Genomic DNA, 12,541 nt, shown 5'->3' on the forward strand with positions numbered 1-12,541 from the left:
AGGGGAAACCACACCCACACAGAATGTAAATTGGTGCAGCCACTATGGAAAACAGTATGGAGGTTCCTTAAGAAACTAAAAATAGAGCTACCATATTATCCTGCAATCCCACTCCTGGGCATATATCCAAAGAAAACTCTTAATTCAAAAAGATAACATGGGGCTTCCCTGGTGGCGCAATGGTTGGGGGTCCGCCTGTCGATGCAGGGGACATGGGTTTGTGCCCTGGTCTGGGAGGATCCCACATGCCGCGGAGCAGCTGGGCCCGTGAGCCATGGCCACGGAGCCTGCGCATCTGGAGCCTGTGCTCCGCAACGGGAGAGGCCACAACAGTGAGAGGCCTGCATACCGCAAAAAAAAAAAAAAAAAAAAAGATAACATGCACCCCAATGTTCATAGTGGCACTATTTACAATAGCTAAGACATGGAAGCAACCTGAATGTCCCTCAAGAGATGAATGGATAAAGAAGATGTAGTGTGTGTGCGTGTGTGTGTGTGTATATATATACACACACACATGCATACACACACAGTGGAATATTACTCTGCCATAAAAAAAACGAAATAATGCCATTTGCAGCAACATGGTTGGACCTAGGGATTATCATACTAAGTGAAGTAAGTCAGACAGAGAAAGATAAATATCACATACAATCACTTATATGTAGAATCTAAAAAAATGATAAAAATGAACTTATTTACAAAACGGAAATAGAGTCACAGACATAGAAAACAAACTTATGGTTACCAAAGGGAAAAGGGGGTGGGGAGGGATAAATTAGGAGTTTGGGATTAGCAGATACACAGTACTATATATAAAGTAGATAGTCAATAAGGACCTACTGTATAGCACAAGGAACTCTACTCAGTATTCTGTAATAACCTGTATGGGAAAAGAATCTGAAAAAGAATGGATATATGTATATGTATAACTGATTGACTTTGCTGTACACCTGAAACTAACACAACGTTGTAAATCAACTATAATATAAAATAAAAATTAAATTAAAAAAACAAACTATCAGTTATTTCACTGCAAAAGATAAAGTGTTGGAAGCTAATGGAAACTTCAAAAGGTGTGTGACAGTTAGCTGAGGCATGGAAACGATGTTTGCTCCATACGATAAGTTATATGAGAAGAATAAGACAGGTACTGTTCAAACTACTCTTTTTTTTTTTTTTTTTGCGGTACGCAGGCCTCTCACTGTTGTGGCCTCTCCCGTTGCGGAGCACAGGCTCCGGACGCGCAGGCTCAGCGGCCATGCCTCACGGGCCCAGCCGCTCTGCGGCATGTGGGATCTTCCTGGACCGGGGCACGAACCCGTGTCCCCTGAATCGGCAGGCGGACTCTCAATCACTGCGCCACCAGGGAAGCCCCAAACTACTCTTGATAAGTTGTTTTTACAAAGAAATAAAGCACCTTAGTTTTCAAAAACAAAACAAAACAAATATACACTACTATATATAAAATAGGTAAGCAGCCAAGTTGTACTGTATAGCACAGGGAACTATATGCAGTGTCTTGTAACAACCTATCATGGAAAATGAAAACACACACACACACACAAACATGTATGCTATCTTTGTTAACCCTTAACATCTCTCCAGACGCTATAACTTAATGATTAAGTGACTAAGTCAAAGCTTAGAGAATTGGCAAAAAGGAATGTTAGTTCTTCGAGTCAGATTACAAGTGAAAAGGCTTGAAATGTGAGAATTTCCACATTGTAACCTGTTTCTGTTTTTTGTTTTTAAATGAAAGGATTCTCATCGCTTTGGGAAGAACCTGAAACAAGCAATGATTGACATCGTGAGTTTGTTCGGGCTCAGCTCCAATTCCAAAAAGTAAATCCCTTAGCACTGCCAGGAAGGAAAATGAGCTCTTCGGATGAAAAACCAAATGAAAAATAGCTGTGAATCCTGATTGTAGTTCAGGATGAAAATTTGCTCTAAAAGACTCAGACGTTTCCTTTCCTTCGAGGGTTTGGTGTTCTTGCTTTTCTAGACGGCAGGCGCCACCCCATGAAGTATAACCCTACTCCTTCCAAGCAGGTCCTAACCTGGGGGACATTGGATTAAAGTCCCCACTAAGGTCTTCCCATCGCCTTGTGTTTCTTAAGGGATGAAAGTGTCGTTGAGCGATTTATGGAATGAGTGGGGCTGTGACTTCATACTCGTTGGAAACGGCCGACCCGGCACGCTTCCTCGGCGGCCACTGGACACTTGGTACTTACGGGCATTTAATTTTATCAGAGCGATGTAAACATTTGTTTCCTTCCGAGAGAAAAGCATTGTTTAAGCTGCAGATGTTAGCAGTTAGTAGCCAACGCACATGCAATGCACTAACCAAGAAAAGCTGTGCTTTTGGAACCCATTCTGTCCCTGTGGTAACTCTGTCACTGTCTAGTTTGGTCATATGCATTTGCCTCTCCATGTTTGAAGCATGTAGTATGTCTCATCTTTAGTTTTCCTGACCTTGCAAGTCTTCGAAACCCAGTGCCTTAAAAACGGAAGGCCCTAAATGTAAGGGAGACTGCACGAGAGGTTTATTTTGTAAAGTCTTTAGGTGGAATTGTGGGTGTCTTACTGCTTCTCAACTTACTGGGTGGATAACCCTATGTAGGCATTTTACTGTGGTGTCCCTGTATCCCAGAAGGACCAGTTCCCTTACGAGGGCAGTTGTGCTGCATTCCCCCATCAGACTGCCTTCCTTATGCTTCCTCGTTAAGCTGCAAAAGAAGACGTGGGCGTGCCTCAGAAATGGGGAGCAGGGGATGTGATGGTCGAAGATCATGTGTCTGGAGCACTCACTGAAAAATCAAACATCCTAGGTGCCTCAGGATTCCTGCTTACCCAAACTGGCAGCAGGGAGAACATGACATTTGCCACTGAGGAGGGAACAAAACTTGAGAAAAGCAAACCTCAGGGCAGTCAGGGTTGGGCATCCCAGCTGGTGAGAGAGGAGACGCACTCCCGTTTCCAGGGAGACGGAGGGAGATGGGTTATCGGTGACCTCCTAGAATGTCGCAGGTGACAGGTGCTGGGTTTAACACAGCCTACCCTTTGGACGGGAGTGCCTTGATCGAGTGATTGACCAAAAAGCGATGAGGCGCTGAATCGTCTTCAGTATTTAATGTAAAAAGAACGGATCATGGAATGAAATAATACCCACTGCCTCTGGGCTGTAATGACAAGCTTAGCTGTCCGTCTGTTAAAATCATGTATTTATTTTTCTGACCACTATGTTCTGGTGGGGCTCGCCGCTCTAAGAGTTCTGAACTCCAGCGATACGGTGACGAGGCCGAACCCTTGGAGCAAGAGGAAGGCGCTTGCTGCGGAGCACGTGCATATTTTATTCCTGTACATGTTGTGATGTAAAAACCCCACCTAAATGGGCCAAAGACTTTTTTTTTCTTTTAAAAGCAAGCAGAAATGAGAACAGACGAAAAGAGCAAAAAGGGACATCTAACCACCACAGCAACAAAAGGCCCTGTTCATCTGTGTTATGTAGTCAAGGAGGCGTGAGGGGTACAGCCCCTCTGCCTCAGCGAGGTGTAGCTCCCAGTCGAAGCCAGGGCCACTGAAATCATACACTGTTGACCACTGACCAGTCTGTATTATGATTCACGGGTGAATTCGAGCACAGACACGTTAGCACTCAGACTTACTTGGGCTTGTCTCTCAGGTTTTAAGTGTTTCAAATGTAATCACTGCTAATCCGTGCAGTTATCAATGCAATTTTATATTCCCTAAAAGGAGGAAGAATGGGTTTTTATTGTACATGTTGAAAGCAGGGGGTAGGAGTATGATGTATTTAATTGAATTTGGAATAAGCCATAGTCTTAACGGAGCTGTGGTCTGAATTTGTTATCTTGAATTGGCCATTGCATGTAAATACAATATGCTTTTTTGGATAAATCTTAGAAATGCAGTATGAATGTTATCATTAATAAAAACATTAATTCCAGTCTACCACAGTATTGCTTTCTGTCTCTTTTGTTATACTGATAAGGAGGCTATAGGTCAAGTACCAGGCTCAGGCACTTGGGACAAAGGTGACCAACCAAGATATGCAGAAAAGGCCTCGGGTTGGGCAGAGTGGACATCGCTCGATTCACACACCTGACAGAGAAGGGTGGCTGCTAAGAAGGGCTGTGGATTTTGCTGTGTTCATTTGTGCATCCTCACCCTTGCCCCGGGGCTTAGAACAGCGCCTGACACATAATAGGTGCTCAGTAAATTACATGAATTCTGTTTTCTCCACAGTTCTTATTGAACACCTACTGTATGCTTAGCTCTGTTCTAGGCACTGGGAATACAGCAGGGACCCCAAAAGGTTCTGGCTGTCGTCGATATCACATTTTACTGGGAGGAGGTTGAGAACCAAGGAAACCTCTCAAAGGGTCTTAAGGGTTCCTGGGCACTTGTGTGTGTGTGTGGTGGGGGGGGAAGAGTAGCTGGCTCGGGGAGGAGGCTGATTTAGAAATGGGTTTGGGGGAATTCCCTGGTGGTCCAGTGGTTAGGACTCCTCGCTTCCTTTGCAGGGGGCCCGGGTTCCATCCCTGGTCAGGGAACTAAGGTCCAGCAAGCTGCGTGGCCGAAAAAAAAAAAAAGTGGGTTTGAGCTGAGGCCTGAATGACAAGACAGAGCCGGCCTTGGCCGATCCAACAGGGCCAGAAGAGCATCTAGGAACTGCAGGTGCTCAAAGGCTCCAGGCCTTTGATCCTGCCCAGCATGGTGACACACAGATGGCCATGCACGCCTGACCCATGGGGACTGTTCACTAGAAATGTCTGATGTGTGAAGGAGTGAACGGTACGGCCAGGGGGTTGATGTGCTTCTCAGGCTATTCAAGCTCTTCACGGTTTTCCACTTGGGTTCTTCAGTTTATATTGCCTACAGTTTGGGAAGCCTGAGTTGCATTCTCAGGCCTGCCCCCAAACTCAGCTGAGTTCAAAGAGATGTGGCTTTTCCAGCCATAAAATTAAGGAGATCCACATGACAGGTGTATGCTGATCTCCAGAGAAAGGGCTGAAAAGATACACAGCAGACTTCACAGGGATTCCCTCTTTGAAAGGCAGTGTGATTGTGGATGGTATGGAACCCAAGGGAACTTCAGCTTTATCTGTAATATTTAATTATTTTGGTAGGAGGGCTTATGTACTGTACAGGTCTTCATCGACTTATGATGGGGTTAAGTCCTGATAAACCCACAGTAAATCAAAAATGCACCTAATAAACCTACCCTACCAAACATCATAGCTTAGCCTAGCCTACCTTAAATGTGCTCAGAATACTAACATTAGCCTACAGTTGGGCAAAATCATCTAACACAAAGCCTATTTTATAATAATGTGTTGACTATCTCATGGAATTTATTGATACTGTCCTGAAAGTGAAAAACAGAATGCTTGTAAATGTATCGGTTGTTTATCCTTGTGATTGCATGTCTGAGAGCTGCCCAGCCTCACTAGAAGGGAGCATACATATCCCTAGCTTGGGAAAAGACCAAAATTCAAAATTTGAAGTATGGTTTCTACTGAATGCATATCACTTTCCAACCATCATAAAGTTTAAAAATCCTAAATGTCCATTGACAGTTGAATGGATAAATAAGATGTGGTACATATATACAATGGAATATTACACAGCCATTAAAAAGAATGAAATAATGCCATTTGCAGCAACATGGATGGACCTGGAGATTATCATACTAAGTGAAGTAAGTCAGAGAAAGACAAATATCATATGAAATCGCTTATATGTGGAATCTAAAAAAAATTAAAATGATACAAATGAACTTATTTACAAAACAGAAACAGACTTACAGACTTAGAGAAGGAATTTATGGTTACTGGGGGGAAGGGTGTGGGGGAGGGATAGATTGGGAGTTTGGGATTGACATGTACACACTGCTATATTTAAAACATAACCAACAAGGACCTAGTATTAAAAAAATCCTAAATGAAGGACATTCTGTATAACTAAAGAAAAAATCTGTCCTAATTTTAATCTGAAGAAGCCACTAAAGCTTTCTATGGAGTCCTGCCCTATAGATCATAGGCACACAGGAAATGAATTCTCCAAGAACTGGACAGTATTTCAAGGCAAGTATGTTTGCAATGAACTAGTGGCTGGGAATATATTTTAAGTCATTCACATGGTAGGAAAATTCCAACAGTGAGAATTTAATTACATTATGTTCTTTTAATGTCAACTTTTAATGTCCCATTATAATTTTTCAGATAAGAAAGTCCCAGCAACTTAAAGCTGTGCCTTAAATTTCTGGATTGTCAACTGCAGGTGCTCAAAGGTCCCAGGCCTTTGATCCTGCCCGGCATGGTGACTCACACAGATGGCCATGCACGCCTGACCCATGGGGACTGCTCACTAGAAATGTCTGATGTGTGAAGAAATCGCAAAATTTTCTTGCGATTTCTTGAACGCTGAAGTGTACAGCCGAATAGTGCATAGTGCTGGTGTGCCTTGGTTACTACTGTTTGATTCAGCGAGATTAGAAAGCGAATGCATTACTTTTTTTGGGGGGGTGGGGCCGCGCCGAGGGTCTTGAAGGATCTTAGTTCCCCAACCAGGGATTGAACCCTGGGTCTTGGCAGTGAAAGCCCGGAGTCCTTGGGTTGCTTACATTGCTCGAGGGCAGAAAAAATACACGGTCAAGATTAAGGTCTGCGGTCAAGCCAGGGAGTCCCAGCCAGCGCTGCCTCAGACTGGCCTGGGGGTTTCTGGCTCCCCACCTGAGCCTGGAGCTGCTGGTCCCGGGAGTGTCCTTCCCCGTCCACCTCCCCTCAACTGGCCGGTCCCTGACCTCCGGCCCCGACTCCGCCCAGCTCGCCCCGCCCACCACCCTCCAGCACTGTCACGGGGGCCGCCTCCCCCGCCCCCATCCCTGCTTATCCCCTCACACTTCCGGGACCCGCCCATGCCCCCACTCACTTCTGCGCCCCGCCTTCGCATCACCCCCAACCCCTCCCACCCTCTGACCCCGCCTCACGCGCCCCGCCTCCGCCTCGCCCTGGCCCCGCCCACCTCCGCGAGCCCCGCCTCCGCTTCGCCCCTGGCCCTGCCCCAGTCCATGGCCCCGCCTCCTCCCCAACCGTCAGTTGCTCGGCCCCGCCCCCGCGCTCGGCGCTCTGCCAGCTCCCGGGGCCACAGGTGCGCCGTCTGAGAGGCCTGACTCGGCGCCCCTCCGGTGCCTGAGACCCCGGCAGCCGTCGGGTTTCCCCGCGGTCCCCGGTCCGGCCTCGGGTCTGCAGAGGGGAGGGGGACGGTGGGGCCCCTAGTCAGCCTCGAGGGGGCGGCGGGACCCCCCTCTCCAGTCGTCCCCGTCAGGGGCGGCGGGACCTCCAGGTCTGCCCCTCGAGAATGACGGACCCCCGCCCCTTTCAGCCCCAGTCGGCCGGTCGGGCCAGCAGGGCCCTTTCTCCGGTCGGCCTCGCTGGTGGGGGGTGGGGTGGGGGGTGGGGTGGGCGGGCCCCTTAGGCCGGCCTCTCGGGAGCGGCGGGCCCCCCGGGTCGGCGGCCGGGGCGGGTGGGGGCCGCCGCCTGACTGCGCCGCGTCGTTGCAGGTGTGCGGTTCCCGCCGGATCCCCCTCGCGCCGGGTGCTGGGCGATGCCCGGGCCCGGGTGCCCCCAGTGGACATGGAGGAGGCCTCTCTGCTGGGCGATATGTCCAGCCCCGAAGACGAGATGGTGATAGACCTTTTCAGCGCCGAGAGTCAGTTTGTTCCGGAAATCCTTCCCCTGAAAACCCCGGTGGCGGTGACGCAAGAGGCAGATGAGTTCCACGTCTTCAAAGACGCGTACCTGGGCTCCGCGGACCCCAAAGAGCCCCTGCTGCACGCCTTCAACGCCCCGCTCGGCGGGGACTGCGAGGGCAAAGTCAAAGAGGAGCTGCTGGAGGATGAGAACGAAGATGAGGAAACGCTCGGGGAGAACCCGAGTCTTCCCAAGCTCAATCCCCTGGAAGACGCCGTTCTTCCTGCCGCCCAGCAGCCGCAGGCCTACAACCTCTACTGCCTGTCCTCCCTGCTGACCCCGCACAGGAGTCGTGCCGTCGGGCCCCTGGGCGCCTGGGCCAGGGAAGGAGCCGCCCACCACGGCGTCCTCATGATTCCAGTAAGATCCACGTCGCACAGTACCCCCTCACCCCTGCCCTAGTGGAGACGGGAGACTTCCTGCTTCTACCAAGATTTTTCTCGTGTCAGTAGCATCCCTGATCGGATTCAGTCATTCCCAACAGGGCGCATCCCTTGCTAAACGCGAGATGCATCACCCAGCCAAGCCATTCTACCTGAAGGTGAATTAGGTCCTCGGTCCCTGGTTCAAACCTGGCCTAACCCGGCAGAGATCATACAACAAAAGAGGAGGGAAACAAGTAGATTTTTTTTTTTTTTTCAGCCAGGGAGCTTAGCCCGTGCCCCTTACAGTGCAAGCGTGGAACCCTAACCACTGGACCACCAGGGAAGTCCCTAGAAAGTTTTAAAAGCGGCTTTAGGAAAGAAACCCTAGTGTCTGTGAAAACAAATGCAGTGGGAGTCTTCACGTGCTCACCTTTTACATTTTTTCCCCTTTAGATTGATAAGGGTTGTAATTCACAGCCAGGACTCACAGTTAGTACCTGTGTTTGGTGAGCCTTGAAATCAAGGTGTTAGAACTTCCCTCTGCTAATAAGTGGTTGTTCCTCAAGCGTATGTAATATAAATCAGAGTCTACATGAATTCATGGTAATTGTCAGCCAGCTACCCTCTTTTGCTGTGGATAACTACTGGCAATTTTCTGCTTTGTTCTTATTTGTTTATCTTTTTTTTTTTTTGGTACGCGGGCCTCTCACTGTTGTGGCCTCTCCCGTTGCGGAGCACAGGCTCTGGACGTGCAGGCTCAGCGGCCATGGCTCACGGGCCCAGCCGCTCCACGGCATGTGGGATCTTCCCGGACCGGGGCACGAACCTGCGTCCCCTGCATCGGCAGGCGGACTCTCAACCACTGCGCCACCACGGAAGCCCTTATCTATTTATTTTGAACCTGGACACTGGGCAGTGAAAGCACAGAGTCCTAACCACTGGACCGCCAGGGAACTCCCCTTTTCTGCTCTGTTCTTGCTGAAGCTAAACAAATCAAGTTTTAAAGGAAACAAAGGATCTGTAAGGAAATGTGTACTGGCCCCTCAAAACGATCTAGTTTGGAAAACTAGATTACTCAGCTGTTAAATCATTTTAGTAAGTCATAAATTAAGCTTTTGTGGAACATTTTTGAACTGTTGAGCTGGCTGGAGCCTGACTTTGTTTGCATATCATAAGCCGTAGCAGCAGGAGCTTAGATTTCTGTTTTCTGGTGTTCTTTGAGCATAATCACTGCTCCTTAGCGCACAGGAAAGGTGGGGAGGAGAGGCTGAGGCCTAGAGAAACCATGGAGCATACCTAGTCCCACCAGCTTTCAGCTGGTGCAGAGGTCTTCCTCGGAATCTTTTTCAGATGGCTTGTAATGTCAGACACTCCATTTTGCTACCAGACCAAATGTGTGTCCCAGCACCTTTTGCCTCTTGGTCCTAGCACCGCTCCCTTCCTGTACCAAGGGGACTCAGTGAGCATTCACCAGAGCAGGAAAGGAACTAGCTCACGTTAAAATAGTAAATTCTCTTTAAATGTAATTCAATTTTAACAAAATAAAGGAGAGACTATTTGGATGCTATTTCTTTGGTTTTTTGAATTTTTATTGACAATTTCCTAATTCACTAATAAAATGAAGAAGATTTAGCATGGGCATGTTTGTCTTTTAAGCAGAGTGGAATTATTTTTCAGTAAATATTCAGGGTCAATTGCTAATTTCCTTTTTCTAGAAATTCATTCCCACATATTGACCTCTGTTTATTCTGTAAAAATAGGATTTTACTATACTGTAAGTAGTTCAGATATCAGTTGCATGGAGTCGAGGAATTGATATATTTACCGTATAAGTATTTGTTAATTACAGGGAGATAAGTTAAATCTAAACTTTGATGATGTGGGACTTCCCTGGTGGTCCAGTGGGTAAGACTCCGTGCTCCCAATGCGGGGGGCCTGGGTTCCATCCATGCTTGGGGAACTAAATCTCACATGCCTGCCGAAACTAAGAGTTCCAGCGCCACAACAAAGATCCCGCGTACTGCAACTAAGACCCAACACAGCCAAAATAAATAAATAAATAAATAAATAAATAATTTTTAAAAATAAAAATAAACTTTGATGATGTGTACATGACAAATTCCCCAAAGCAGAAAGCAGACGAAAATTGAAAACTTTCTACGTTCCTATAAAATTTGAAATATCTAAATAAAGTTATAACTTGAAATATAGCTAAACTTTCCTCTGTCTTTTGAATCATTTATACCTAGATGCTAGTCTGATGTGCTAAGGGATTTGGCAGTCCATGAAAACTATTAATTGTTTAGATCCCAGATTTTAAGTTAGACGATCTCCAAGTTTGGAGTCAACACCCACACTTTGAAAGATAGTTGTCTGTGCTGTGATTTTATATGAGGTCTTCAGAATGTTACCATAGAATCACTCTTCTTTGAAGGACTTTATGACCTGCCTCCTGGCCTCTGGGGAAGCTCACCTGTACTCTCTAATAGGCAGTCTGGGCAGGTGGAGGTTAAGGAGGGGAGGGAGAGGTGATGTGAGTGCAGGTTGACTGCTGCTTCCCAATCCTCCGCACAGTATCACATCTTAAAAAGAAGCACCCTGATTTTAAAACACTTAAATCTAATGGTTATTATTTTTTTAATCATCGAGACTTTTTAGTTTTTAAAATTCTGTTGATTTTCAGTAACATCATTGGAATCTCTCCCTATTTTTGGTAATTTTGCCGGTGTGTCACTGAGTCGTTGCAGAGGATAGCTTAAAAACAAAGTTAAAGTTGGCAAGTTATTCCCTACCCTCACTGTTTTCATGTTAATTATTGTCCTACCATTCAGTTAGGGAAGCTCTACTATTTATAAACATTACTCTAAATACATTGTAAGTTACAATATAAATATTACTAAAACATCAGCAAGGATGTCAGGCTTCTTGATGAAAAAGCCAAACAACAGACTAGAACATTAATACAACCTAATGAGCGTGCTCTGAGAGTGGCAATAGAGGAGCACCATTTCACACGGTTTTAAGGAAGGTCCCATGAGGCAGCCAGCTCCTTTGGAGTAGGGGGCTGTCGAGGAGCTCAAGGGGCAGCTGACCAACCGCAGAATCTTCTCAAGTTACTTATACTGTGTTTTTGAAGCAGCAAGAGGGCCACATCAAAATCACATCTCCACACCTCGTGGGCAGATGGTCCTTGTCCTCGGGGGTCCTTGATCCCCAGTGAGGCTGGTCAGAGGACTTGTCACCCCATCTTGCTGCCCCAGAGAGAGAATAATAGTCGGGAAGAGAGGACACTAAGAGTAAGGCTGCTCTTTACTTTAAAAATGTAACTTCTACAAAGAATTTTCTGTATTATGCAACTGTAAAGTACAATGGCCAAAACGTGATTTCTAAACTAACGTTTGCTTTTTTAGGTTGAAATCAAGGAAGCAGATGGTACTATCACAAGTAACAATCTGGAGGAAGCAACTTTGCAGAACCCTCTGGCCCAGGAGTCCTGTTGCAAGTTCCCAGCCTCACAAGAAGCAGAGGATGCCTCTGGCTGCTCTCAGAAGAAAGACTCTAACCCAATGGTAATTATGCCAAAGAAAATGTGTCTGACTAACATCATATCAAATGTTTGACCCTTACCATGACTAAGTCAACAGTAATATATTTTCAGTCATTATTTTTCATTCTGTTTACTTGTCGTATCAGCATTTTGGGTTGTCTTATCTATGAAAAGAGGGATATAATTAGAGCCTTTCTAATGTTTCTGTCACGTCTAAGATTCTCATTTCTACTTGATCTTAACAAATCAAACAAAGATTAGGACACCACTCTCTTTGTTGAGGAGAGAAGCCATAAGTGACATCAGTCCATGCAGACCCGTGGTTGGCCCAGGAACGGGGCAGCTGGCTGAGCTGCATGGTTTGGCATGTTGCTGGGATGGTGAAGCTCCCGTTCTGTGGCTGCAGTACAGAGGCTGCTTTCCTGCCTGCCTGCCTCCAAAGTCCTAATACTAACTAACACGCATGTAAGATAGGTAATCAGTGACATTTGTGGTTTCTGCGATGTTTTTGCATGTTTGTAATTTCATTTAATCCTCTATCAACTCTGTAGTGTACGCATTGTTTTTATCTACGTTTTATGGATAAGAAAACAGAGATGTTACATAGTCTTCTTGTAAGTGGTACGTTGAGGACTCCAGGTCTCGGTGTGGTGAAGACTGGGAAATGGGGGGAGCTAGGGAATCCAGCCCCAAGCATTCTTTTATTTATTATTATTATTTTTTTCTTTTTTTCTTTTTTTTGCGGTACATGGGCCTCTCACTGTTGTGGCCTCTCCCGTTGCGGAGCACAGGCTCCGGACGCGCAGGCTCAGCGGCCATGGCTCACGGGCCCAGCCGCTCCGCGGCACGTGGGA

At 46.6% G+C, this 12,541-nt stretch overlaps 2 protein-coding genes across 3 annotated transcripts in view; both read left to right on the top strand.

Annotated features, from left to right (window-relative positions):
- CPT1A (carnitine palmitoyltransferase 1A) overlaps positions 1-3,977 on the top strand; it is a 65,228-nt gene extending 61,251 nt beyond the window's left edge. For both annotated transcript variants that reach the window (XM_082628250.1, XM_082628251.1), the window contains exon 19: positions 1,763-3,977. In XM_082628250.1, coding sequence (XP_082484376.1) covers positions 1,763-1,849 — 87 coding nt within the window. In that variant the 3' untranslated portion in view covers positions 1,850-3,977. The remainder of the gene's footprint in view (positions 1-1,762) is intronic.
- Positions 3,978-7,658: 3,681 nt separating this feature from the next.
- The window catches only part of TESMIN (testis expressed metallothionein like protein), a gene marked incomplete at its 5' end in the record, with an annotated part of 37,182 nt that continues 32,299 nt past the window's right edge, over positions 7,659-12,541 (top strand). The window contains 2 exons of the mRNA XM_082628135.1: positions 7,659-8,135; positions 11,551-11,709. Coding sequence (XP_082484261.1) covers positions 7,659-8,135; positions 11,551-11,709 — 636 coding nt within the window. The remainder of the gene's footprint in view (positions 8,136-11,550; positions 11,710-12,541) is intronic.

Source organism: Mesoplodon mirus (genome assembly GCF_964341445.2).
Source record: "Mesoplodon mirus genome assembly, chromosome: 7".
Lineage (NCBI taxonomy): Eukaryota > Metazoa > Chordata > Mammalia > Artiodactyla > Ziphiidae > Mesoplodon > Mesoplodon mirus.